General features: G+C 42.3%; 1 protein-coding gene across 1 annotated transcript in view; it reads right to left on the bottom strand.

Moving 5' to 3' along the window:
- FER1L6 (fer-1 like family member 6) overlaps positions 1-24,720 on the bottom strand; it is a gene marked incomplete at its 5' end in the record, with an annotated part of 72,980 nt that extends 48,260 nt beyond the window's left edge. The window contains 11 exons of the mRNA XM_082755330.1: positions 411-760; positions 1,853-2,045; positions 3,630-3,816; positions 4,764-4,920; positions 6,048-6,126; positions 9,644-9,706; positions 10,374-10,505; positions 10,601-10,655; positions 11,373-11,499; positions 15,239-15,321; positions 24,686-24,720. Of these exons, the coding sequence (XP_082611456.1) occupies positions 411-760; positions 1,853-2,045; positions 3,630-3,816; positions 4,764-4,920; positions 6,048-6,126; positions 9,644-9,706; positions 10,374-10,505; positions 10,601-10,655; positions 11,373-11,499; positions 15,239-15,321; positions 24,686-24,720 (1,461 nt within the window). The remainder of the gene's footprint in view (positions 1-410; positions 761-1,852; positions 2,046-3,629; positions 3,817-4,763; positions 4,921-6,047; positions 6,127-9,643; positions 9,707-10,373; positions 10,506-10,600; positions 10,656-11,372; positions 11,500-15,238; positions 15,322-24,685) is intronic.
- Between the last annotated feature and the right edge of the window lie 3,036 nt (positions 24,721-27,756).

Genomic DNA, 27,756 nt, shown 5'->3' with positions numbered 1-27,756 from the left:
TTCAATTGACAACTACCAATTTTCTCAAATGAGTGCAGGAAAACAGACTTATTGCAATCTATTCCCTTGGCTCTCTACCATTTAGCAGGTACTACATCCTGTAAGGTTCTAGTAGAAACACATGGATGCAGCTAGCGCAGAAAGGGCAATAGGGCAGAAGAATTAAGTTTTATGGAAACCGAGTCCTAAGCGATACTTCCTGTCAGTTACAGATACATATTAATGCTTTATTTTATATTAATGCTTTTTTAATGCTAATATTAATGTGTTGCATTATTATGGGAAGATACCAAGACTATGGAAGCAAGACATAAAAGCAGTATGCATGATCCGAAACCAAATACACAAGTCAGAGCCATCCTCAGAGGTACAGGGACACATGTTAATCAATCTCTTAATATTATACTGACCTCTGAAGGCACATCAAATGGCTCGACTTCCACTTCAGTTGAGTTTGTCTTATCTGAAGGAGAAGCTGACTTTCCATCCTCTCCTGCTTTGTCAGTTTTGTCTTTTCCTTTGGATGCTTTGGAGTCTTTATCTTTAGATGGCAATTTGATATCCTTGATAATCCTGGAAAACTTTGACTCACGGGCTCCTCCTGAAAGTATCTCCACAGCAATCTCTATGAAGAGACGTCCCCTGAAGGAGGCCCCTTCTCCAAAACCTTCATTAAGCTCCTGGTGGTCATCCATGAGGCTGTTATTCCTGGCTGAGCCATAGAGATTGATCCAGGCAGGCCCAAAGGTAGGCAAGAACCCTGGAGATAAAGCACATTTTATGGCATTTCCATTTGGCATTAGTGCACTCTCCCGACAGTCTGCTCAAACAAAGCTTGCCTCTTGTGCACCAAAAGCCAAACCTGGACCCATTTCTATACCGGTGGTGACCAATTCACTGTTTTTCAGGGTAATTCTTAGGCACCAAGGAGCCTCTGTCAACACACAGCCAGGGACTCTGCCAACCTGAAGCTCTTTCTCAGAAGCTGTTCATACTACATATGCTGGGTGCATGGAACCTGTTGCACCTCTTGGAGAAAAAAAAAAAAAAAAAAAAAAAAAAAGATCTTGCTACCACAGACTGAAGACTGGGGCACAGTGGGAAAGGCTTTCTTACCTTGTCAAGACAGTTCACAGTCCCATGCCACTACCCACCTTATATGATTTATCTTTTTTTTGTTGTTGTTTAATGCCTCAGCTAGAGATTTAAATTGCCAAGTTTAAGGAGGTACCATGGCTTTGCTGAGCTGTAATAGCTGACCGTATTCCACACTAGGATAATACAGCATAAATAAGGCTATAGGTGTATGCTCAAACATCAGTGAAATGACTCCAGGTAGTGAACTTCGCATACATGAGGGCTTACGCTTTATTCTGTGCTGCCTCCTTGAGCTCTGATGTCACCCAGTTGAGCTCTAACAAAACCCTTTGCTCTTCCTGGATAGATCAGAAACATAAGCCCGCTATGGCTGTAATTTGCACTTTGTGCTTTCATTGGCAGACAAACTAGCACAAACTACAAACTTATATCAGTCATTCCTAATGAGCTAGAGCAAGTTATTGCCACAGTCATAGAGAAGGTACCAAATTACGTAGCAGCCCTGTAACAAGAAAAGCAGTGGCACACCACCATACACAAAGCACAAGGAGAATAACTGAATAACTTCAGATTAAGCAAGAGTAATTAAGCAATAGCTCTCAGAACCCCCCCCCCCCAAAAAAAAAAAAAAAAAAAAAAAAAGGATTTATTTGAGCTCTGGGAATCCCTGAAATGGGCTTAGTCAATGCCCAGGTCTCAAACAAGTAGATTTTACTGTAGGGACATGTTTTGGAACAGGCATTGTTCCATTTACCTTTGTCACCATCTTGTTCATTTGATATTTTCTTCAAATCAATGAAGTGGGTGGCTAAGGCCACGTCATTCATGCTGCCTTCATCCCAGACCTGGATTTTGACTCTTCGGCAGAGTGGAGGGAACATTTCCTTGAAGATAATCTGTTCGTGCCATACAGGATCTGCACAGTTCTTTTGCACTGTTGTCCGACCCTGAAATGAAAGTCCAGGATATTTAACCCTAGAGGGATCAGACTCTGGAGAACAGCAGTGAGTATAGCAAAAATTGCACTCAGTAACATCTTTCCAGTCAATTTTTAAGCACAAATATCCTATCTTGAAAGTACATCTGTTTCTCTGTTAGATTGTTTATTTTCCCCTCTGTATCTAATAAAAGACCACATTATGGCTTAAGAATTCTCACCTGCATATAGCGGAGCTCGGAATAAAATATAATTCTTCAGGGCCCTTATGCACAAAACATGTCTAGGAAGCCAGACTTTGGTGTTTCTGCTACAAACTGCACATCTTTAAATGGCTTTTGAAATACCTTGGTAGTAGTAATGCAGTGCAATTTGTCTCGTAAGATGAAATTCATTATAGCTGCCAGGCTGTAGGTACCAATGGAATTACCTTAATCGAGGCAATTTATCTAGTATAAAATATGATTACTGTGGCTCGTGTTCTGGGCACACGCCTGTGTGCTAGGGAGGTAGGCTGGAGCTCCTCCTAGCCTGGCGGAGAGGGCAGGACCATAAAACAATCAGTGCAGCCGCGGGCCGTCTGCTTTCACATTTGGTGAAGAGAAATGAGTAAAAAAACCTGCCAACAATATCTCTAAACCCATATTTTACATGCCAGTCTGCAAACTCACATCAGTCACCCATTCTTGTGTCTTCTTCATATCTCTATTAAGCCTGAAGAAGCTGCACACATTTAACGAATCATTTTAACCCATACTAGTTTCAGATGTAACACTTTGCAATTTGGGTTCACAATAAATGATGAAATCAGCACCACAGGCATCGTTCTCATGCCCAAAACATCTGTAAAAGATGAACTAGAGTTCACCTCAGGGCTTCCATGCACACAGAAAGCATTGCTGGTTTAAAACCTTTTCTAGTTAGATTCTTTCCTTGTGAGGTCCATAATGAAGACAAGCTCCCTGACACAGTGCTTCCTGGACTTAACAGGGGAACTAAATCCCTGGGTCCTTTTCCACCATCAAGTCAGAAGGCAGCTCTCTGTAGAACCATGTTAAATTTTGCAGGAGCTGCAGGAGTAATGAATCCAGGCATCGCTGAGAGTCTACTTGAATGCTTCTTCTCTTGCTACCCCCAGAAAACCTGCAAGGTTTTCTGCTGAATTACAGCAGAATAGTTCCCTAGTGAATACACATCCCTAAAATCCAGATTGAACCTATTTTAGTGATTTCAGTCCTGTTTTATTCACTTTAATGAGACCAGAATATAGGACTGATGTAATACTACACTGGGTGATTCACTGTCTTGTAACTGGACGTTTTAGTAACTTCTGCAGAATTCACTTTCCCATCCTGCTGCCTGACTCTAACCTATAGCTGTGAGGCTGATACCAGTTCTTCCACTGGCATTAAGTATTTCCTTCACTTTGTTCCTGCATAATTTAAGAACTGAAAATTTTCCTTCTGATGAAAGAAATATGTCTTCCCTGTTTTACATAACAATAAGTTACGTAAAACATCATCTCTATTGCCTGCCTATAACATAGCTAGCAGGAAAGAAAGCCTACATTTGTGATCAAGAGGATCCCAATTACCATTTGACCTGCAAACATGACCACCACATAGGGATCCACAAGGTCCTTACTGTCGCCTATGAATGCTTTGGTGACATTGGCCATGATGCTAGAGTTCATCTTCGGAAGCCCTTCTGCTTTGTAAATTCTCACATAAAATCTGGCCCATGGTCTTTCAGATGGAAATCCTTTGGGGATCAAGAGGTTCCTGAAAGTAGAAAGAAGCCAAATCCTTAAAACAGAAGGCTCAGACAACGAAGTGATGTTTTTCTCCAAAATCGTCACCTCAAGTTAGCTTGTGTTCTGAGGGGATATGAATTTGTTTCTGCTTCTAAACTAAAATTTTTTCTGGTTACCATGAGAAAGTGGTACCACATTATTCAGGAGCCATGTCTATGTGATAGACAACTAACTACGAAAGCACAGAAAACGCAGTTTGGAGGTGACCTCTGGATGTCATCTGGCCCAACCCCCTGCTCAAAGCAAGTTCAGTCCAGCTCTGCCGTCTTCATTTGACAGTTGAAGACACCAGTAAGATGCTCCTTAACCTGTTTTTCTTAAGGCTCAAGTAACCAACCCACTCCCCCTCTTGTAGGCCATAGGTTCCAGCCCCCTGTCATCTTGGTGGCCCTCCTTGGACTTGGTTCTGTACGGTAGTACTGACCAGAAACATTGCTCTTGTAAAATGTGAAGTATGCTGGCAGCTCATTGAATTTCTGTATTTTACATGGAGAATGCACTTGAGTTTACCTAAGGATATAGAAAATATTTATGTGCACACATCTGATGGATGAGAAAGAATAGCATCTCCTCATGCTTTTTCTTCTTACCTCACTGCTTCTCAGAAATATTTCAGCTGGTTTCAGATCAATGAACCTTCTGTCATGGATAATCTGGCACTTAGCCACAGGGCATGGTCAACTCTATCAGCTACAGGGAAGTGACCCTAACCTGCCTTTCAATTTAGATGAGAGGATTATAAAAAAACTCTCTTTGAGCACATCAGAACAGCCAGGTATATGGCGACTTCTGCTATTAACCCTGTGTTAGCAAGGCCAGGACTGAAAATAGAGCAGAGGACTTTTGAGGTAGTTAGTAAAGAAGAATGCAGTAAAACAAACAAACAAACAAACAAACAAAAATCTATAGCAATACTTTTCAATCTGCTCCTCAGTATCAGCTGTTTTCTGTGTGGCTTGTATCGTGTCGCCTTTGCCAGTCACACTGATGTCACACTTCAGGTATCCCTTGGCTCCCGTCCTAATGTCAGCAGGGTCTGTGAGAAGCGCCCACTTGTCACAAAAATGATGACCTGTAAAATGGACAAACTTAAACACACAGCTAGAGGTGGGTGCAAAACATGCAAATGTTCATGTGAATTCACCCACAACAGCCCTTGCTGCAGCCCTGCTTGATCAACCCTCCTCATGCAAGGTCCTAAAACTTTACATTAAGTTGTTGACCATCATGTTGGGTCAAAAAAAAAGAGTGTGAGAGAGAGAAAAGAGTGTGCTAGGATGCTCTGGGATCCCAGGGCTATGATCAATCCACAGACACAGCTATCCCATAAAGCTATGAGTAAGAAATACAGGGTAAAATTCAGACAGTAAGGCAGTCTGACTAGTGACATAGACTGCTCACTTCAGCCAGGCTATTTTTCTTCATTCATTAACTCAGGAGCCCTGAAGTGAGGGTGGCCTGAATGATTCTGCTCTTTTGTCTTTAGATGCCATAGCTGGGTGATATCTATAGCAAGTGGCCTAAATACAGCCACTCCTAGAGACAAGATCTGATTCTTGAGTAACTGTGGAGGAAAGGAAAATACACATTCTGTGGATGGTTGTAAAAACAGACCAAAAAAAATAAAAAAATAAAAAAATAAAAAAGGAAAAAAGGATAAATAATTTTCTCTTAGCTTCAAATTTCAGAAAGCACTAGAAATCTCTGAAGATGGAAAGTCAGGTGGAGCCATGGCCATCTTTTCATCACTTCCTTCTCTCCCCTTCCTGCTCAGACTCTGTTCTCACCTTCAGCTCTCCTCACAATTTCTTCTATGCTCCCTTCTCTCTCCCTACCTCCACCCATTCTACCCCAACACATGTGGTGGACCTTCAGCTGCTCTGCAACAAGCCATTGGATTCAGGTTTTGTAAGCATTCAGCTGCCCACTCTGACTGAAAAGAAAAGCTGGCTCTGATAAGTGCATCCACCAATGAGCAGATTGTTAAGATATTTTCAAGGTTGAACTTTTTTTCCTGAAGCTTCAGCTGGTTCACTGGTACCCAAATAGGAAAACGAGTTTTCCAAAAAAGAAAAAAAAAGGGGCTAAATTTATCCCTTGGCATATAACTCAAACACCTAGGTGAAAAAGCAATGCACCTCCCTCTTCCCTCTTCTTACCTTATTTAACATACAAAAAGACAGAAAATGTACCACTTACCTGGCTGACTATACACTGTCCCAAGATCTACTTTAAAGGAGCCTATCAGCACACTCCCAATCAGTTTATGGTGCATAACCTGTTAGAAAAAAAAGAGAGATTAAAGAATGTCATTATCTCTCTTCTCAGCATAAGAAAGAGCAATCCAAAGATCACATTTGGTTCAGAGGTAATAAGCGGTGAGGTTCAGCACCACCTGAAGATGCTGCACATAGCTGCAGACACAGTCAGAGAGCATTTGAAATCTCTTCTCCCCCTGTGCCTTGTGCCAATTTAGAAACCAATGCAGTCACATCCAGGTGGAATCACCGAGGTTCATCCCAGCTCCCAGGATTAAATAGGTCGGGAATCAGATGGATGCATCTTCACAGCAGATGCATTTATATTACTTATCCTGTCAGTTTAAAATAAATCATAATAAATATAAACACATGGGGCACAGCTGGTTCCGCATTAGGCTGCAGAAATTGTATCACTTTCTGTGAAAGAGTTGAATTGCCGCATGAACTGAGTACACCCACAGGAGAAAGAATTAAAGTCTTTCTTTGCAACATTTCAATGTGAACAAAACCAAGAGACTCAATTCTGCTTCACCCCCCCCAATATTAATGAAGTCAGAGAAGTGATATAGATGTAAATGAGATGGCAGGCAGGCCCCAGTGAGTCTGTCTCCTTATCCTTCCTGCCAAGTAATGAACTTAATTTAATTCAATTTAATTCAAATTTAATTAATAATATTCCTTTGTCAGATGATTTCTGAATCTATGTGCTTGTGTGTCTGGTTTTCAAATATGTGTCTGTGCTCTGTCTTTTAGACAAGGCAGATGCTAGCAACATATTCCGAAGGAAGATTGGCTCTGGAACTGCATTTGTGAAACAATATGACTCTCACCTTGACTCTGAACAGTTTAAGAGGTTGAATGAAACCCATTCCTTGCTTGGGGAAACATTTCTGAAGGCAGTCTGATTTATCTGGGAAACCTTGGCCGAACTGCAAAGAGAAACTAAACCCCTGGGTCCACAGAAGCTAAATCTAAAGGCTGGGGCTAAATATCCATGCACCTGAGAGCATTTTAGGGATGTAGAAGACTTCATACCCTGGCTTTGGACCTGTACATCCTTGATAGAGAGAGATAAAGGTCTTTTGCAATTTTTCATTTGATATTTCATGTGACTTCATTTTGTGGATTATTCTCCACTGTGCCTCTGTGATTTAGGGATCATACTCACTTGTCCTTGGTAAAAACTCACTTCAAACATGGAAGGTGTTGAAGTAGAGTGGACAAATAAGCACTTTTAATTCAACCCTGTGTTTAAAGTTTAAAAATTAAGGAACCTTTGTGTGGGAGCCAGTGCACTGGCGCTGCTTTCTCTCAGTCCCTGCTGACACCAGGTCCCATGATAGCACTGGAGCCTTACTCTCATGAAGCTGGACTAGGGCACGTGTGTGGGAAGAAGCCATGAAAGCTGAAGGGTTTCAAAATTACACTTTTGTAGGAACTACATGAAAACAGGAGCTTGTCCAAATTGACTGTTTCCATCACAGAATGTGTGGAAGGGGCAAGTTGGCTGTAGGCTTTCTGTGGCCAAAAAAAAAAAAAAAAGTTCTTTTTTTTATGATGCAGAAATGAGGATATGTGGTAAATTCATATGGTCTTGTCTCAATGCTCTTTTATTTTCTCTCCAGGGCATGACAAGATGTTCAGACAGTGTTGGATGTGTAACCCTCAGTACTCTATGCTTTAGGAGATTTGCTGTGTGAACTGTGATGTCCTTGAGTAAATGCCTCCTATTCCTACTGAAACAATGAGGATTTCCACTCCTTGTAGTGCACGTGGCACTTTTAACTGCTGAGGAAATACCTCACTGCTTCTATTAAGTGCTCTGCATCTTTCCTGGTACTTTTTCAAGCATATTTTTTCTAATGCAGCAAATAAGGTGAGCATGAAGTTTCTAGTGAATGCCTCCGTCTTCTCTAAGAGGGAGTATTGTACCTAATCTACGTTGTACCTCATAAAGGGTTTGTGGCTTCCCAAACTTGATTGACTCTATAGATGACTGAATGTTTTTCTTTGGATTTTCTGAGTGTGAACAAGAATGAACAGCGTTCACATAGGAAGCATTTCACTACTGAAGATATAGGCTTAGCATGGAAGGGGCATCTAAGTTTTACTATGGCATTACTACAAGGTTGCTGGAATGCACTGGGAGATATTAATTAAGAAAAATATCTATTCCTTAGCAGGTGCTAAGAAACAGCTAATCTCATTTTTTCCTCAAGTGTAGAGTTTTAATGTAGCTAGAATAACTGCTGAACTGATGAGCAATAGCACTAATCTTTTTTGATTTCCTTGAGCTTCCAGATGCAGATGAGTTCATTTTCACAGATTAAACGAATTCAGTGCATGAATGATTGCTAATAATGGAGGCTGCCAATCTTTGCTTTTCCTCAGGTGAGTTTCACGCTAAGCAAGTGCTGTGAAGTTTTCTGTGCCCCAGGGTTTCCTCCTCTCCCAAAATGTTTTTCCTCTCTTACTTATTTCTATACCTCTGATACACTGCCTTCTCCAAAACTGTATTGCAAGGTAGTGATTTTCTGTTTTCAGTAGCATACATGAGCATTGCACTAGGTTAGTATTTCCTTTTAAAATGTCATTTTTATCTAAAAGGCATTCTTTAATTTCTTGGTCTTGCACCTTCAGCAGGTGTAAATCAAAATGTTCTTAGAGGCTGATGAAACTATGCAGATTGATACCAGTAAATGCTGACACATTCTCCCACACACCCCAACACCCTCAGAAAGCTGGCAATGTCCCCTCCTCCATGGGATATATGAAAGCATTATCTAAAGAATGATAGATCCAAAAGACTGGTCATACCTTGGAGAAAAATAAGCATACATCCCCAAGCAGCAATAGTTCAAAAAGTTGACCTGTCAGTACTATCCTGATACTAACCATATCGTATGGGGGCCATACATTGTGATGTTAAGTCATAACAGTGAGACAGTTTCTATTCCCATGCAGAAAATGAGCCAGTGTCAGCCTGTAGTAAACTCTGTGCTCATGGATACATGAAGGTCAGGTGTGCAGATACCCTGCATAGCTGTAAGTTTCATGTATTTGAGCTGTGGACAGCCCAAGAGCTGCTGCTGAAGATAAGGTACCTGAATATTTTAGTTAGAAACAGCTATAGCTGAGGAACTGAGATAAGCCAGAAGTTTCAACTTAGTCACTTGATACAAGGTGAAGCTTAAAAAAATAAAAAGACAAAGACAATGCTGACAGCTGTTAACTAAGGTGAAGTTTCTCCTTCTACCTCACAGACTGACAAGACAGCAACACATGTCCCTGAAAATGCACACCTAATCTTCCCTTACATCTAGCCTTACATTCCTTCAAATCACTGCAAACTGCCTTTCTTCCTTTTCCTCTCCCTCTCCTTCCTCCTTCCTACTCTTCATGCTGGCTTCATAGCACTCTTGGTACCTAAAATTATTTATCCTTTTAATTGCACTAACAAGAAACATTTAGAGCCAAAATGACATAAAAAACAATGACATTTACTTACTGTACTGGGCTTTCTTAGGTACTTACAGAGATGTTGATTATTTTGTCGAACAGAAACACCTGTGGTCCAACGAAATCAAACACAAAGTACTGTGGGGAAAAAAAAAGGACAGCAGATCAGAATCATCCTTGTGCTGGTAGCAGCACTGTCAGCAATGTGTCCTGGTGGGACACTGAGGGTGTGGGGAGGTGGTGGTGGGCACAGCAAAGCCCTTCTGCTCCCTGGATCATGACTTCTGTAGATCAGACCCATTTGCTACTGTTGGCCCTCGCTCCTTGCATGGCTGCATAGAACTGCCCGTGGCACTCACTCTGCATCAGAGGTTATTGTCAGAAGGGACAAGAGGAATGAGGAAACCCAAAGCAGTTTTTTTTGTGGGAGTTGTTTTCATGTGATTTGTTACCAGCTGGGAAAAACACATTTCCCAGCTGGAAGGGTTAAAGCAGGGAAATGGTAGGCAATGGAGATTGGTGGTAGTTTCGACAAAGCTCCCAGATGGATCATTTGGAAAAATGATGAGGCAGCAGTAGTGGGGTGAGGCAGGATGTGATGGGAGGACCAGGGTGGACAGACCTTGAGAAGAGAAAGGGCAGAGAGATAAACTCAAGAGAGCTTGAAACTCAGACAGCTCCTGGACAGACATCCCTGCTCAGACAGGCAGATGCTACCAACTTTGTACATTCCTGTTCAAGCTACCAAACCAGTGGACACCCAGAGACACTGAAGAAAGTGCCTTCCCCAGGAGAAAGCACCGACCTCATTGTAGAAGGGGGCATTTGTGCCTTCCTTCACTGTTGTTTGCTTCTTTTCATCACCAATCTCGATGATCACCACCGGGTCAATGTTCTCACCCACCAGCTGCCTGGCCTCGATGATGGTGATGGCAATCTGTGGGGTGCAAGGACACCATGTACTCTCCCAGGCTCACATCCAGCCCAGCCCAGGATTTCACAGGCACATAAGCGCTGTCACCCCCTGCTCACCTGGTAGTTCTGGGATTTCATCTCGTCTTCATGAATTCTGGGCACCAGCTTTGCCCTGTGTCAATCACAAAATAGTTCATTAGGCATCCCTAGGAGCTTAGAGCACACTCAAGGACAGTTACTCAGCTTTGTAACAGGCAATTTGGTAAGCGCCACAGTTTGTACCTGAGCAATCCCACCTCCCATGCAGAACGGTGCCCAGTTAGTCTTTTACCTTTTCCTATTGCTTCTCATGAAACATGAAGAGGTTCACATGGTAGAATTCAGTGTAATCATTCCTTGGCTACTATAGAATTTCATACCTGGATATGTATGGCCTGTCTCTGTCTGTTATGTGTCTGCTAATAGGGAAATGCTTTGCATCCGCACAACGCAGAGCAGCTACCTGCCATGCATTGGAATGATTTCACCCATTGATCCTGTCAACCCTGAGTCCGTTCCTCCCCCATATGAAAAACTACTACACAAACGCTTGGTTATAGATGCTGCTGTCCCTTTAGGCTCATTTTCATTAGCAGCAGAGTTCAGACCCTCTCGGCATCAATTTCAATCTCTCCCTACACTGGATAGCACCTGGTGACAATCTGTCTTGAGCTGATAATATTTTGCCGAGAAGTACATCCCACTCTGTCATGTGGAAGGACTGAAGGGATCACTGCTGTCACCAAATGGATTTTCTGTCAGCAGGTGTACTGCTGTATGGCAATGCCATTCCCGAGCAGGATGGAAAAAGTATTCTGGGGGATGTTAGATAAGATATGCCAAGGACAACCTTTTCCTCTTTGGGCTTAAGGATGCAAAAACACTGGACAATGCATTGCTGTTCATCAGGTCTTCCTCTTCCTCTTCTTGTCTTCCAAGAGTATCATGGTAAAGAATCTCACTTCCATCATGAACACCTGGTGAGCAAAACACAACAATCTTTATGCCTCTGATATTTGCGAGCAAAAGATGACTTGGAGCAGTTAGCAGCAATGAATTCATCAGCATGAGCTGAATATTTTGTTTATTTGGATATCACAATTAGAGATCAAAATTAGGACTTGTATGGACCAGCACAGATGAGCAGCTGCTCTCCTTCTGTGCAAAACCATATACTGCATGTAAATGCCCCTCTCTTCACCCCATGTTCGTTCGCAACAGGCACATATGCACCAGTGGCATCTGATTGCCTCATCTTTCATCTGCTAGAAAGATGGCAGGACAGATTGTTAGTTTTTTGCATGTATTTTCAGCAGTGAGCCTGCCATTCCTGTTTTGTTATAATAGTGTGGCACCCTCCAGTTCCTTCCAAGTGACTGAAGTGGAGCCTAAATTTGAAATAATTTCTCACTTTTCCCCATTGCAGGGATGATGAACTGGAGATCAAGAACAGAAAAAAAAAGAGTTGAAGAACACAATTCATGGGATCTCTTGTAGACAGCTATGCTCAGATGAGACAAATTGCTTCCAGCAGTGCCTATTTTAGTTCCTCACCAAAGAGAGTCTAAGCCAGTAGCTCAGAGGTACACATCTACGTTCGGACAGAGAAGCCCTTCCTTCTCTGCTTTGTCCTCCTAGTCCAAAGAAAGCCCTGCCAGCATCTCTGCCCCTTGTTGAGTACATTTATGTTCAATGCCTGCCTTGGGAAGGGACTTGTGTGGTTGGGGTGAAAGTTTAGAAATTGGTTGCCTGTAATTAATTCTGATACATACATCTAGGCACAAAATGTTCATTGACTCTGGACTTGAGCTATTTCTGGTCTAGAAGCAGCCAAGCGGCACCCATAAAAGTATAGATGAGGTGCTCAGCAATACCCAGTGGCTTACATGACTTTATGGAGACAGCTCTACATCAAATGAAAGGAAATACGTTCAAATGCAATTTCTCCAAGTGCTCTATGGCACTGTGTTCCAACTAGAAAACTGGACAAAGGGTTTTAATAGTGCTTTCCTGACTCTTTGCAATGGTATGGTTCCTTGAGGAGTACTTAGAAACTGCTGATGGTAGCAAAGGACCATCCAGTAAATCTTACTTGGATTTCTAATTTTAGTACTCATCAGGTTTGAATGCAGATTTGGCAGCTGACTTCCACAAGCCCCTCCTCCAAGCAAGCCACCAGCCAGGTAAAGACAGATGGGACTTTTGCTATTGCTGCAAAGCAGCCAGGCATGAGCCAGTTCCAGCCTGGGTGCCCTACTGCCCTGTTAAGGCAGCTTCCATAACTCTTAATGAAGGTTCCTCCACTATAAATCTTGTATAACATACATGCTCTCTGTCTGCCCCTTTGGTTCTCACCTGATGTCCCCAGAACACAGGGAGGGGGAATTGTCTCTGTGTAGACACAGCTTGATTTGCATCCCTTGAGGGAAAGGCGTCTGTTAAGTTTTGCACCTGTATCACTAAGCTCCCATGACAACCCCCATATCCTATTTACTCTAGAGCATGTTGTTTGATTATGGGCTTGTAGTACTCTGTACTGTTTGCTGTGTAAGCTAAAACAGATAAAACTTCCCTCTCCTCAACTTGGAACAGCCATGTGCCAGTGTGACGTCCTGCCTGGACCACCCTTTACAAGGTTTTTACATGTTGTTTCTGTTATGATGTAAACTCTTCGCAATGCTTCCTTTGTTTTATGGATCCATTCTCCTGACATTTTAATATCTGAATCAATATCCTTTTTTTACTCGATAACCATGTGTATGCTGCACATAACCGATCAGCAGGAGTTATTCCCTAATGTGGATCCATCAAATGGTTCAAAGACGGACCACGCTCCCTCACCGCACACTTCCTTGATAAGTCTCCTAAACCCAAATCCCCAGTCAACTGAGAGAGAGTAGGTAATTTCTGTATCTTTACAAGTTCAGACCCCTCAGCAAGAAGGCACTGATGAAATGTGTGAAGATCACAGAATCACAGAATATCTGAGTTGGAAGGGACCCACAAGAATCATTGAGTCCAACTCCTGGGTCCCCAAAGGATGACCCAATAAATAGATAGAAAGATAGATAGATAGATAGATAGATAGATAGATAGATAGATAGATAGATAGATAGATAAAGCAGACCCTGTGTCTGAGAGCATTGTCAAACACTTCTTGAACTCCAGCAGGCTCGGTGCTGTGACCACTGCCCTGGGGAGCCTGTCCCAGTGCCCGACGACCTCTGGGTGCAGAACCTTTCCCTAACCCCCAGCCTGACCCTCCCCTGTCCCAGCTCCATGCCGTTCCCGTGGGTCCTGTCGCTGTCCCCAGAGAGCAGAGCTCAGTGCCTGCCCCTCCGCTCCCCTCGTGAGGGAGCTGCAGGCTGCCATGAGGCCTCCCCTCAGCCTGCTCTGCTCCGGGCTGAGCAAACCAAGGGACGTCAGCTGCTCCTTTTAAGTCTTTCCCTCTAGGCCTTTCACCATCCTTGTATCCCCACTTTGGACTTTGTCTAACAGCTTTATGACTTTCTTATACTGTGGTGCCCAGAACTGCACACAGTACTTGAGGTGAGGCCGCACAGTGCAGAGCAGCATAAGATGCACCGTGGACCCCAATGCATGCAAAGACTCAAAGACAGTATTTGAAAACTCAGTTACAGAGAACTGAATGCTTACATGGGAAACAGAAGCAAATTATAGCGTGGTATTTCTTGCAGAGCATGATATATTTATAAAGCATAAATAAAGATAAATAAGATAAATAAACTCTAACATAACTGTAATTACTACGAAGCTCAATAGTGTTTGGTTTTCTCTTTCTCTAAAAGCCAAGATCCCTTGCTGTAAGGACCAGAGGAAAATCTTTTTGTTTAAAGTAGTGACCTTTAGCTAATTAGTGTTTGTGACACAAAATAAGTATTCCTGTTTCTACCCAACAGTGAGTCAAGATACACATGGCTGCTTTATTGCAGCACTGTAATTCACGGGCTGCACTAAACCCTTAGGAGTCCATGTTTTAAAGATCCAATTAAATTTCAAGCATGAGACTGAAAAAAAGCACAAAAAAGCAAACAATTTGTTGTGGCTGAAATACGAGTTTTGGTGAAGGTGAATGGGAGGTCTGTGGGGATAGGAGGAAAATGGCAGTGGTAGGCCGTGCTAGAAAATGTCTCCTTAGCTTGAGAACCAACAGCATGTTAGGGGGTAAGAAATAAAAGACTCTGCGTGTCTTACAGATGTACCTACATCTGTTAAAAATTTAAAAAAAAAACACTCTGCTATACATTTAAGAGGAGAACTGCTACTAGATAAAGCTCCCAGCTTTCTTTTGCCAGTCTATCCAGCCATCATAGGCTACTCAGGTTATGTTCTGCAGTTTCTAGAACAAGCAGATCCGGAAGAATTACACAATAATATATCTACCTCTAGAGAATAAAAATAAAAATATTAATAATAAAAAGACCAACCATGCCATCTGTCTACGGAAAGAATCAGGCTAACATTTTTGTTTACTCTATCAGATACAGCAGTCTGAACTTGCAGGATCTGAAGGTGGATTTAACAAAACACGTAGTATAAAAAGAATAATCTCACTGTTTACTTAAGAGTTATAAAGAGTTTCCTGCCCATTTTATCAATATTAAGACACAATTCAAATGAGTTCACATGAAATTAGGTATAGTATAATCCCCAACTTGCTCTCGTCAGTTGCAGTATTGATTTATGGGGCCTTACCTAGTGCGTCTTTGTTTGCAATAGTCAACCCTTTCTCGCCTTTTTTCTTCTTCTTCAGCTTCATGCCAGCAAACAGCCCCTTTCTGAAAAATTAAGGAAAAGCAATCATTGTAATAGCTTCCAGCCCTTCTCTGTGCTGGACTCTGATTTAAGGACCTGTTGAGAGAGAGATCTGATTTCCATGTGAGATCATTATATTATGATTTCCCTTCTATTGAAATAAAACAAGGGAATGCTCTGGATTATTGCTTCATCTAATTGTGTTTATTTTTTAAATTTGGCAGTGTACAGACAAACACGCCGAGAGAAGAGACAGAGATTATTTTCAAACCAAGGCAGCACAAAGAGGCAAAAAAGGAAATTCAAGTTTCCAGTTCTACTGACTTCTCCACACATAATTCTTATGCCTGTGATGAGACCAGAGATAAAAACTACTTACAGATTATAGGTTCCAGGTCAAAAGCAGTTTCCCAGTGAATTAAGATAAACATAAAAGCATTTGTTTAAACTTTATTGGTGAAGATGTGCACTGTGCTGGTGGCACATTCATCCCAACAGCTTTTGCCATTTATTTATTTAATTCTCACTCCCTTCCAGCAGCAAAGCCACAAGCAAAGCTGGACAAGAGTTTCTCCTCAAGCTGTGTTACAGGGATGGTTCAGAACAGCATCAAGCCCAGCTACCACTGCATGTGGCTTTTCTGCCTCCACTCCTTCCTATTCTGAACTAGGGAATTAATCTGGTTTAAAACTAAGCCTGCTAGAGCTCAGTAGGGTTTTAGGCAGATCATTTCTCAGATCATGCCTGGTTAAAGTCACTCTACGGCCCCAGTAAGGCTTTCGTATTTCTCGCATTCATTCTGTTTTAGCCACAGTCCCTTGCCAGGAGCCTACCATTGTCATTCAGTAGTGGCAGGTGTTCACAGGGTGAGGTCCTGCATGGCCCTGGGCTGGCTGCCATCACATATAAAACATGACAAGACACTCATCAGGGACCTACACAGTCCTGCCTCCTGAGAAACCAATGGCAAAACTCCCTGCAGCAGCTGGCAGTTCAATGCTGAGCTAAGCTAAAGCATCTCTCCCAGAGACAGCACAGAGCCAGACCGGCTATTCAGAGCTCTGTTTTGCCTTTTCCAATTTTACTCTCCCACTGGTCCTTCAGTTCTTTTGTGAGTAGAGAGAAAGAGCAGTCATGTTTTGTAGAGCTGGTTTTACAGAGGGGGGCAAAAGGAAACATCTCTGTAAGTCATACAGTATTTTGCCTTCAACAGTCTTATTTTTCCTTCCATAGCCCAGTCCAAAGAAGGCAAAAGAAGGGCCATGAGTCCCTCCTCCTTGGCTCCAGCATCATCCCACCAAACCCTTTCTTTACCCTCTGATGAGGCCCAGCAGCAGCGGTCCTGGAACAGGACATCGATGCTGTTCTGACATTTCACAAGAGCAGAACAAAGTATGAGTATAAGACTAATAAAATTATCAGTCTTCAGTTAGACATGACCTGCTGCTCCAAATTCTGCTCCTCCGTGTCCCAGAACCAAGGCAGGAGTTGATGTCCTGCAAGGAAAAGCCATGGGGGGGGAAGATGTGACTTCTCCCCGCTGTCCCTGAGGAGGGCTCAGCATAGCATCTCTTCTCAGCAACATGAAAGGAAAATACCATTTTTGCATTAAAGCTGCGCCCAGACTTCCCCTTTCAACTCAAGATTTTGAACAGGGGTTGGGAAGCAGCTGCTGTCCTGCAATTGCATCCCTGAGATATTAAAGTGAGGAAATTTAGCACAGCTGTACTTTGGGAAAGGACTGGCTGGTTTTTGTTTATCTTCATAGTTTTCTTATCTCTTCTTCCTTTAACAAAGTGTGTTTTTAAGCTGCATGATTCATCATTTGAGAGGAGACTGGGGAGTGGAAATCGAATCACTGAGCACTGGAGTGTGTAGTTTAATTTTTCCAGGTTTCTGAAGGATTGAAACAGCGGTTAATAATGATCCTTAAAGTCTGCATGTGTCATCTCTTGCTGCCAAACTAGGCTTGGCAAAACAATTACAATACCATAGGAGACATACACAGAAGTTTCTCCTTAATGATAAACTGGGCAGTACTTGGAACAGGGGTGGGCATTAATGACCTCTTGGTCTTGAATGCCTGAACTAAGACCAAAAATAAAATAAAATAAAATAAAATAAAATAAAATAAAATAAAATAAAATAAAATAAAATAAAATAAAATAAAATAATAAAAAAAAAAAAAAATTGAGAGAACAGTAGTAGAGAAACTACTTTGGAAATTATTTTCATTAGATAAAACATCATGGACTTATTTTGAATTAACCAGATCACCCTGACCTACACTCAGAAATCCAAAGTCATTGCAAATGATGCATTTTGCTTTACTTCATGGTGAAAAATTCACGTTGTTGCAGACATTGCTTGATTGTTGTCAGCATAGTTCAGATTTCACATTCTGTATGCACTGCAGTGAAATAAATGGTTGTTTGCAGGCAATTTGGTCCTCTTCAATTTGAAATGTCACAAAAACTTATATCAGCATAGCTGAAACATTTCATTTTGAAATGTTGAAATTACATACTTTTATATTTTGAAAATAGACTTCTTTAGAACTTATTTTTGAAGCTGAGACATTCACTGAAACCCACACAAATTTGTGAGCAGTGGTGGATTTCAACCCACCTAGAACTTCCCTTGTATTAGGGTACTGCTCTCTGTCATTTTCCCAATTGTTGGTAGCATTAATTCAAGAGGAGATCTCTGTGGGCAGGATTTCATACTACGGTTTTTCCAAGGAAACAAATGTACCTCACATTTCAGAGAGGGAAACAATCTGTAGTGCTTGCGACTGTTGTGCTAGTAACTCCAATGACAAAAAATACAGGTGGGAAAAGCGAAAACAAAACATTTAGGATAATGGCAATTTTTTTTCAGGATTTCCATTGGCCACAAGCATGCAGTGGTAAATAGTCAGCACGTTTTTCCGTCTTGTCATCAGAGAAGTTGTTCACCTGAATTGGTGTAGCAATAAAAATAAGTTTTCTGGCAAAGTGCACAGTCCAGCCAGCCAATCAAGCATGTGTCCATTGAGCAAACCTGATAGCAATCAATGCTCAAACACCTGAAATCACCTGCAAAGTCAAGGTGCATTTACTTGTGAAGGAAAAGTTGCTGCAAAACAGAAAGGGAAGCTGATATTTCTAATTCATATTCAAAGCAAGCACGTTAAGCTTACTGGCCAGGCCCAAGAGGAACATCAGCAATTCTGAGCACAATCACAGAAAACTCACAAGTTCCATCTCCCAAATAGTGCCAAAACCCGCTCAGTATTGGTGGAATACATTTAGAAAGGTTTTGTTTGTTTGTTTTTTAAATGACCCAAGCAAACCAGGAGTTAGAGGGCAACTGCAGGCAATGTCCATTAATAAAGCCCAATGTGCAAACTGGGACATCTTCTATGGTTTTTATTTTTATGTAACACCAAGACAGATTAAAGACAGTATGATTATGGAATCATAGAATCATTTAGGTTGGAAAAGACCTTCAAGATCATCAAATCCAACTGCTAGCCTCACCTACTGAGTCCCACTGCTACACCACGTCCCTTAGTCTCAGAGAGCAACAGAAAGAGCCAAGCTTGAGATAGCTCCACAGCAAGATTTGCCTTTGAAGCAAACCAGATTTCAGTCCCAGCCTGGCCCCACCTTGTCCAAAAGCAACTGGGGCCATGCAGAGAAACATCCTTCAAAAATATCTGAGAGGCAGCCAGCACAAGGCATTTGCAGGGCTCAGCTATGGGGAAGGAGAAGAGCACAGGGATATTTCCCAAGACGGCAGGGTAGCACTCATTACACATGGCATTTGCCAGAGAATCCCATCTGTAAAGGTCTAAGCTGAATAAATGAAACTTTCAACAAATTGAAGGTATCAATCCCTCACAATAAAGAGGCTCCATCACTTTAATATGCAAATTGTTCATCATCCAGTGATAGTGTACAAGCTCCAAAGCTTGTGCACATGGGTTGCATCCATGCTGTTTAACGAAATCATTTAGGCTCCTTAAACATATGATGATTTGCTCTTTCAGAAAGAAAAAATAAAGTAAGCTCTCCTCAAATTTCAACAAAAAGTAATGCTGCTTAACTCAACTTCAAGCCATAAATCTAATCTGCTGCTGAAAACTGGAAAATTACTCCTTCTCCTGTCCCCAAGATTGTGGAAACGTCCACAGGAAAATATTGCCAAGAAGGGAAAGTTCCAGGCTTCCATGCAGTTTCACCATTATGTTGCCAGGTGTGTTGAACAGGTATGGCACTGCAAGAATCTGGCAGATCCAGAGGTATTTGGAATGCAGACTGAGGTGCAGAAAAAGTCTTTCATCTGTCCTTGACCTGTGGTGAGGCTGGTGATAGTATTCATGAACATCAGTGGAGATTCAGTCCCCAAATACCACATGACAGATGGTTGGACCAGATGATCTTCGAGGTCATTCCCAACCTTAATGATTCTGTGATGATTCACTAAGACAGACAAGGATTTTGTGCCTTCCTGGAGCCAACAAGCTCATTTAAGAGACACTGAAACAAATTCACATCCAAAGAGGAGGTAGAGAAAAAAGCCCCTACAGACTATGGATGTGCTTACCTTAGAGGTCTCCCATTGCAATTGCTTTGATTAGAAAGAATTAGCAATCACCCACCTCAGTTTATCATGACCATTACTTATCACAAACAGGACCAAATCTCTCAGCTCTGTCTGCATGAGAATTGTAAAAAATCTGGAGTAAGGACAACCTTTTTTCTTCTGCATGTGTACAATGACGATGTGAGTCCTAGTTTGACTGCGATCCATCGAGGTTCCCCAGAAGTAAGTAGTGGATAAGAGCGGGATACCAACCACCCAGAAACATTTGGTTATACTTGGACTGTGTTGGAATTGCCTCAGAAATCTATAAGCACAAGGCTTCAAGCACAAGGCTTCATTTCCCATTATCAGTGCCACAGGTCTCTGAATTCATTATCATCCTTCCTAAAAAAGACTTACTAACTCTACTCTCCTCTCATCAAGATTTATCCCAGCTTCCAGATTTCCAGCTTGTCAATTTTCCAAAAGAGCCTTTGATGCCCTTTCTTTTTCATTTAAGCTGTCCTGTCATCACAGAGGCTTCATGATGACATCTTGCACTGCATAATGTTCTCTCAGATATCCAATAATTGCAATTTGCAGGCTAATTTAAGGGCAAGCTGACAAGAAAGCACTTCAGACCTGTCAGCATGAGAGTACAAGTGACCTTACTATGCACTGAATCTCCTTGGAGTTTTTCAACATTAAGTTTAAACTTAGTTTCTTCTCAGTCAAAAGACTTCCAGAAGTCCATGCTCTTAGAGAGTTAACATCTGGGGAGAATACCTTCTTTCTGCACGAATGGTCACACATCATGCATTCAATCTTCACTTCAGGACATGGGCAACAGACTTTGTCCCCAGCAGCAGCAGAGGCACTCATCTCACCCAAATCTGGTGTTGGCCTCCGACATCCTAGGTGCTTTTACCATCAGCAGAAACAAACGGGCACTTCTAGGGTGCAGGTTACCTAACTCACTCTAGACACTTGCTATAGGATTGAAGAAATCACTTGTTCCCTCCATTACTTACAGCCAGGAGAACAACCAGCCTGAGCTGTCTAAATGCAATGGTGCATAGCTTGAGGAGGAACCTTCTGCCCCTTCCCAAAGGCCTTCCTCTCTGTTCAGCTTTCTATCTGCTGTCCAGGCAAAACCCAGTCCTGGACTTAAACTGCATCAGACAGAGATGCTTGTCAAGACCAATATACACAGCCATGAGCCTTGGGATGGCTTTCTGTCATGCTGACACGTGAACTGTGCTCTTGGTGGGCACAGAGGAACAGAACCAGGGGGGTGGAAATGGAGGATCCTTGGAGACACAGAGGGCAGGCACAGAAACAAACCCAGTTTTACCTGTTACATCCCCAGAGACCATCCAGAAGTCCCCGCAGGGACAGGGTGAATGAGCTGCCAGCACACTATTGGCAGCAGAAAATCCTGAGTGGGGCAGCTGCCTTGCTTCCTCCCCAGAGCCCCTTCCTCCCTGGAAGCAGCAGCCTCAGCACATTTTTATGGCATCATCAAAATTATTTAGTTCAGAAATGATCAAAGGTTCTTGCAGCTCAGATCTGAGCCAGCTCCAGTGCCTAAGGACTGCAGAGCTGAGTAACTGCCTGGACTGGGAAAGTGTTACAAACTGAAGAAAGGGGAAAAAAAACACCTTTAGCCTTCTCACATATGAATATAAAGCTTCTTAGGCAGGTCTGCATCTTTGCATTTTGTTATTTGCATGTTGCATATTGTTAGGAAGTTTCCTTTTTTATTTCCTTTTTTTTTTTTTCTTTTTTTTTTTTTTTTTCCTGCAGGTCCTTAAAATTCTGTCTCTTTCAACAAAACTTAGTTTTCCAAAGAATTTTGCAGTAGATCAAACAGTATTGCATTAGGGGAATATTCATCTCCACACAAGTAGTTTCTGTTTTCCTCAAATAATTGTCTGGGTCATATATTTTCATTTCCCTTTATAAATGCCAAAATATATGAAAGACTCTCGGCCCATTTTATCACTTCCACAATATGTACTAGCCAAGGAAACTGATAGGAAAAGTAAATTATCTCATCATTTAAACCATTCATTTCAAAGAATAAAACATAATTACAACACAAAGATGGGGCTTCAGAATAAGAATGCTAATCAATCTAAAACTATAATGCAAGCATAATTGGTTAAATCAACAACGACTTTTATTAAGCTAGTATCTAATTTCTGATAATAAATGAAGTTTCTGGGAAGAAATTAATTGCACTGCATTTAATTGTCACACAGGAATGAATAAAATAACGTTTATATACTCGGTCAAACAGAAAGAAACACCTTAATGAACACTTAATGATGTATTCATTTCATGCCTTCTTTTCTCAGGATTACAGAGAAGTTAAACTAAATGAACAAACAGAAAAGATCTTCTCTTATCTCTTTTGCCAGTGCAGGATTGCTTCATACAACATATTGTCAGATACTTTATCCTGATTCAGTAGTGAGACTCCCTTTATCCCAAAATCCATTATTTCTGCTGTTGTTCTTTCACAGCCCAGCGCCCTAGCTGTCTTAACTTGTTTCCATTCTTCCTGATTTCCCACTTGACAGGTCCAAGGATTTGCAAATGAAAAACTTCAGCTTCACGAAGGTGGATACACAGTCCTGCATGACCAGCTGCTATTTAAGAATCAGCTGTGGCACACATCAGTTCTGAAACTTTTGATTCACATCAATGTGACACTATGGCATTATATGTCTTGTCTGAACTAATAATATATCATTAGCAGTTCAGAAACAAGAAAAAGCAATGCGACAATAGCATGGACTGTGTTATTTATACACTAACTCTTAACTAAGCAGTAATAGGCTCTACAGTAGCCGTTACGACTCAGGAAGGAAAATCTGCTGTCTTTATTTGTCGTTCATATTCTGCTGTTTTATATGTCCATAAATCCATAAAAAACTTTGGTTTAGTGCACTGCAGCAGTCAAAAAGTGAAATTGGTCATTAGGAACTGTAGGAAATTAGATAAAAAATATGATAAAACAACATATACCACTAAATGATTGTATTTTGGCTACTGCTTGCAGCTCCAAATGTCTCCTCTCAAAAGGGATACAAAACTCAGCAGTGGGCAGAAAACATTGCTAAGTGTGATCAGAGGGTGGCAATGGCTCCTGGAAGAGTCTGTTCAGCTGGGAAAAGAGATGATAGCCTGTGTTTTTAAGGTAGTACACCAGAGTAAAAAATAATCCCATGTGGCACTGAACACAGAACAGGCAGTCGACTTCACAGAGGTGGTCCTGGAGTCTCTGGAAGCAGCATCAGGCAGAAAAGCCAACACCACGCTGGGTGTCATCAGGACAGGCATTAGGAACAAGCCGTCAGGTGTCATTTTGCCTCTAAAGCACTGGTGAACCCACACGGAATCATAAAGACCAGACGTCACGCTGGATTTGAATCATGAATAGGTTCATTACAGCACTTCTGTCAAAATGATCAAAGCGCGCCGAACGAGCTTTTGCCAGAATTATGCCTAATCGGGCAGAAAGTCTGATAGTGAGAAACTAATCCATTCGTGGAGCACATTGGAACAGCAACGTGAGTTTATCCCCAATTAGTGCTGCCTCCTCTGACTACCGTGCTCTTGATCAGGTACGTGGATCTGCTGTACTAACTGCGGCTGAAGGGGTGTTTCAAAGAGAGCTGTGAAATAGGGAATGACATGGAGGAAATGAGCAGAGGAGTTTCTCAGCCCTCAAACCACTCAATCAGGTGACAAGTTTGAAAACAAATGATCAAAAGTGTTACTCAATAAGACACGTAAATTATACAACCCGTTGCAAGGAATGCTGTTGAGAACAAAGAATTCAAGAGGTTTCACACACATTTATGGAGTTTGCTGGTGGGGGGTCAGATGCCCTTCCAGCTCAAACTGCACGAACTGCTGAGGGCACGTCACTGGCTCATACCTGTTTCCCAGACTCATTTCCCAAATATCCACCCTCGACCCCTCTTGGGAGACAGAAACTGGAGCAAAGACTTACAGTCTGATCCAGTTGCTCCCACTTTCTTGGTGCTTTAATGAAAAAGTATTTACCTAGATGCTGTTATACGCAGAATGACTGAAAGATGTTCCAGCAGGGGAAATACCAGGTATATTTAAGCACACTCTGGACTTCAAACTTTTGAACTGTGAACACAATGTCACCACAATTTAAACCCCAGAGCTCTGAGGAGGCTTCAGAGATGGCAGCACCACAGCACAGGCCTCCTGCAAATGCCGACCATTTACCAGGCACACCAAGCCCTTGTTCTTCCCAACCCTTCCCCTTCTGCAGGAGAGCAATGACTTGCTGCTGACACGTTGATCATTCCTGTACACGGTGAGTCACAACGGCAATGAAACCACATCTTGAGCGTATGTAAATTAAGAGTCATATTCTGTAGCTGTTCTTATGTCAATGCACAAAAGCTGGCTAACAGACCTACTAAACGCAGTCATACACCCACAAAATAAAGAATGCAGGTAATACACCCAGGGAGGTTATTTCTCTCATTCCTGCACCACTTCGAGTCCGTTCCCCTCTCACAGGGAGCTTGAACCATCACCATCCAGGCTAAGAAAATCCTACCTTGACTTCATGCAGGTAGGAGTGCCTGCAGAAAGCACAAGGCAGCACGGAAGAGATAAACAGAAGCAGTAATAATAACTCCTGCCATGAGCAAGTAAACATACAGTAGAGGATTTGTGTATTTTCCTCCAGGAAGAAGTCTTCAAACATGACCAGCTGAATTTAAATCAACCCCTGGAAGAGTTCCCCGAGGGCATCAGCCATACCTGTGGGCCTGAGGTGCCACTGCCGAGGGCTCCATCCTGCTGCTTTCCTTCTAGTCGCTGCCTTTTACATTGCGAGCGGGCTCTCCAGGCTCGTATTTCCATATGCAGGTAGGAGGTAGCAAACCTGGTGCCTGGTTAGTCCACTTGGTAAACACTGAACCGGAACAAAGGCTTCTCCCTGTGCCAACATTAACTCCTCTTGCTCTGGGGAGGTCTGCAGGAGCCACGCGCTGCCCTCCTCCAGCAGCCCCGAGCTAGAAGGACACCGAGATCTTCACACCACCAAGACTTCTTGGAGGGGGTTGGCTTCCAGAGCGAGCAACCCTTCTCTAGGACATTTCACCTATTTTAAGTATTTGTGTATTTGTGCTCAGTTATTGTTAAGTTGGAATTTTGTTTCATTTTCTGCACTTTCTTTCTATTTCCACCCATAGGTTGCCTGACTCTTCTCTCTACTGCAGCCCAGGGCTCCGGGTTGTGTCTCCCCCTTCTCCTCCCATCGTCCCAGTTAATACCGCATGCCATTTTTAGCCACTAAGCTTGCAAATTATTCACAACTCGTGCCTCCTGTCTTGTATGTACAGCTACTTCTTGACATTTCCTCTTGGACATACTCCAGTTCTCGCTGAGGGCAGGTTACAGATGCACAGGACCTCTTTTGTTCTGCACCTCCCGTAAGACCTTTTTTGCACTGTTCTTAACCTTTCCTGATGCAAATAAGAGGGAGCTGGCCCACAGAGGTGAAGGACTACAGGCATGAGGCTGAAATTCTCTCCAAGGACACCTTTGGAATCATGTATTTGAATTTTGGGGCAAATCTGTTCTTCCCAAGATAAATACTTAGTTTTCCTGCTATGATGAAGTACCCGTAGCATGTCAAGCATCAGCAGTTTTATGGGAGTGAGAAGGGCAGCAGAGAAATGACAGAGCTTTATGCAGTTTAACTCAAGTGATCGGCCAGATTCAGATTTCTGAATTCTTTTGTTTCCCTTGGATGACTTCTGGGAGATGGCTGCCCCTGCAGGCCTGTTGTTTGCTCTGTTTGGGGCTTCAATGGGGCACAAGGTTGCAGCCAGGAGGCTGCCCTGCTCTACAGTGCCCCAGTCAGTCTCATTTGACTTGAGCAGATGGGCAAAGCTCTGCTAGGAGGAGAAATACTAATTAAATCAGATATCTCATACAATCCTCTACCTCTAAAAAGCACACACAAAATCCCTTTTTCTTCAGTGGAGCAGAAAATGATTTTTTTTTGTTCTTCCTTCTGAAGTTTGAATTTAGCTTAAAGTTCCCATTCTGTTTTTTTTTGTTTGTTTGTTTGTTTGTTTTTTATCAGGGTATTTTTCATCTGTACATTTTCTCACTCTTTCTCATATTCTTTCTGTTTATACCACAAACAAGCAACCATCAAGAATAAGCATGATAACAAAAATCACCAGCAGCATGTCTTAAGTTTGGGCGATGATGTGTCTATGCCCCGGGTGGCCACAGTGGCTTTAGCTGTCCCTAATTCTAAGCCTACACACACTTAATAACTTCATCAGAAAATAAATAAATAAATAAATAAATAAATAAATAAATAAATAAATAGCCATCATCTGCACTAAGGAAGAGTACAACAATGTTTGGTAGTTTCTCTAGTCCAGACAGACTTTTAATTGCATGGCTTCCAACTGCATTTCCTGAAGGCTGAATTTAGAAATGATCCATTACCAGTAGGATGGTTTCACTAACTTACCCATTTTTTTTTTTTATTTTTTATTTTTTTGAGTTGGAAGGAACCTTAAAGATCATCTACTTCCTACCCCATGCTCTGGGCAGGGTCACCTTCCACTAGACCAGGTTGCCCAGAGCCCCATCCAAGGCTGTGAGGGTGTTATCTTCTGTTCTCCCTGCCAGAGAGGACCACATCACTATGCTTCCAGCTGCAACTCCTGCTCATGTTTCCCAAATTTTACACTTCCAGAGCTACAAGTAGGGCCGAAGCAGACTCCATACATGCACATGTGTTGAAATCAACCTACATTTGCAGAGCACCTAGTGCAACTGGGAGTCCTACCCTGGGAACTATCCTTTTCTTTTATTATTGATGATAAAAAGAGTGATAGCTGCTATCCAGAAGGTAAATGCTGAATTATTTAAATCACTCTACGTGATGTTTCCTTCCTGCATGACCATTGTACTGATAATTCCTCTCCCCTCACCATTTGCCTTTCTTCCAACTTAGTAGGGTCCTAGCCCCTACCTGCCATCCTATCAAGAGCAGTGAAAAATGTCACCAGAATAAATCTAGCTATTGCTGTGTCACAGAGTAAATGTTCCCTGAGGAGCACTGTGTCCCGTGAAGGGACATCCTTCAGATTGCCAAATCTGGAGTTTTCTTCAGCAGAGGTTGGCATCGTCACACTGGAATTGGTACCAAATGAAGGGGCCTGGTTCTCGCCCTGGTGTTAGCACAGGGAAATGGTAGCAAACAGCCCCAAAGGCACCCTGCCTTCACCGAAACACCCCTACCACAAAACCCTGATCTGTTCCGTGTCAATATTGCCACCACAGCAAGCTGTAGAAAATGCTGGGTTTTTATTATTACTATTTTCTGAATCTGAGGCTGAACAGAAAACTCGCTTTTACTTACAAAGGAGGCGTTTCTCTGAGCTGCCTGAAAAATCAGCGTGGGGGCTGTGCCCAGCACCAAGCCACAGGACATTTAGGAGTGTAAATGAACAGAAAGCTTACATAAGGGCAGGTTTTTAGTAGTCAATACGTGTATGGTTTTTAAAGCATCTCAGCCTCTTTTCTCATAAACAAGCAGTACAGTCCTGGGCTAAGCCAGGCCTCCAGTGGAAGGGAAGGGCTAAGAAGAAAGTCAAGGTGTGCAGTCTATTTCCAGCCTCACTCCTGCTACATCCATTAATTTATGCAGCTTTGGGTGGTCCATTCAGCTAATGGATGTAAAAAATTTACCTGTCCCATGGGAAGAGCATCAAGAGGCTTTCATGTTGCTTGAGAAGTGATCTGAACCACAGGGTTTATAGCAAGGGTTGGTGCACCCAAAGAAAGACCCCACTGAACAA

This window comes from Aythya marila (assembly GCF_965140915.1).
Source record: "Aythya marila genome assembly, chromosome: 2".
Classification (NCBI taxonomy): domain Eukaryota; kingdom Metazoa; phylum Chordata; class Aves; order Anseriformes; family Anatidae; genus Aythya; species Aythya marila.
Note: the sequence above shows the minus strand (reverse complement) of the source record. Positions and strands in the feature narration are given on the sequence as shown.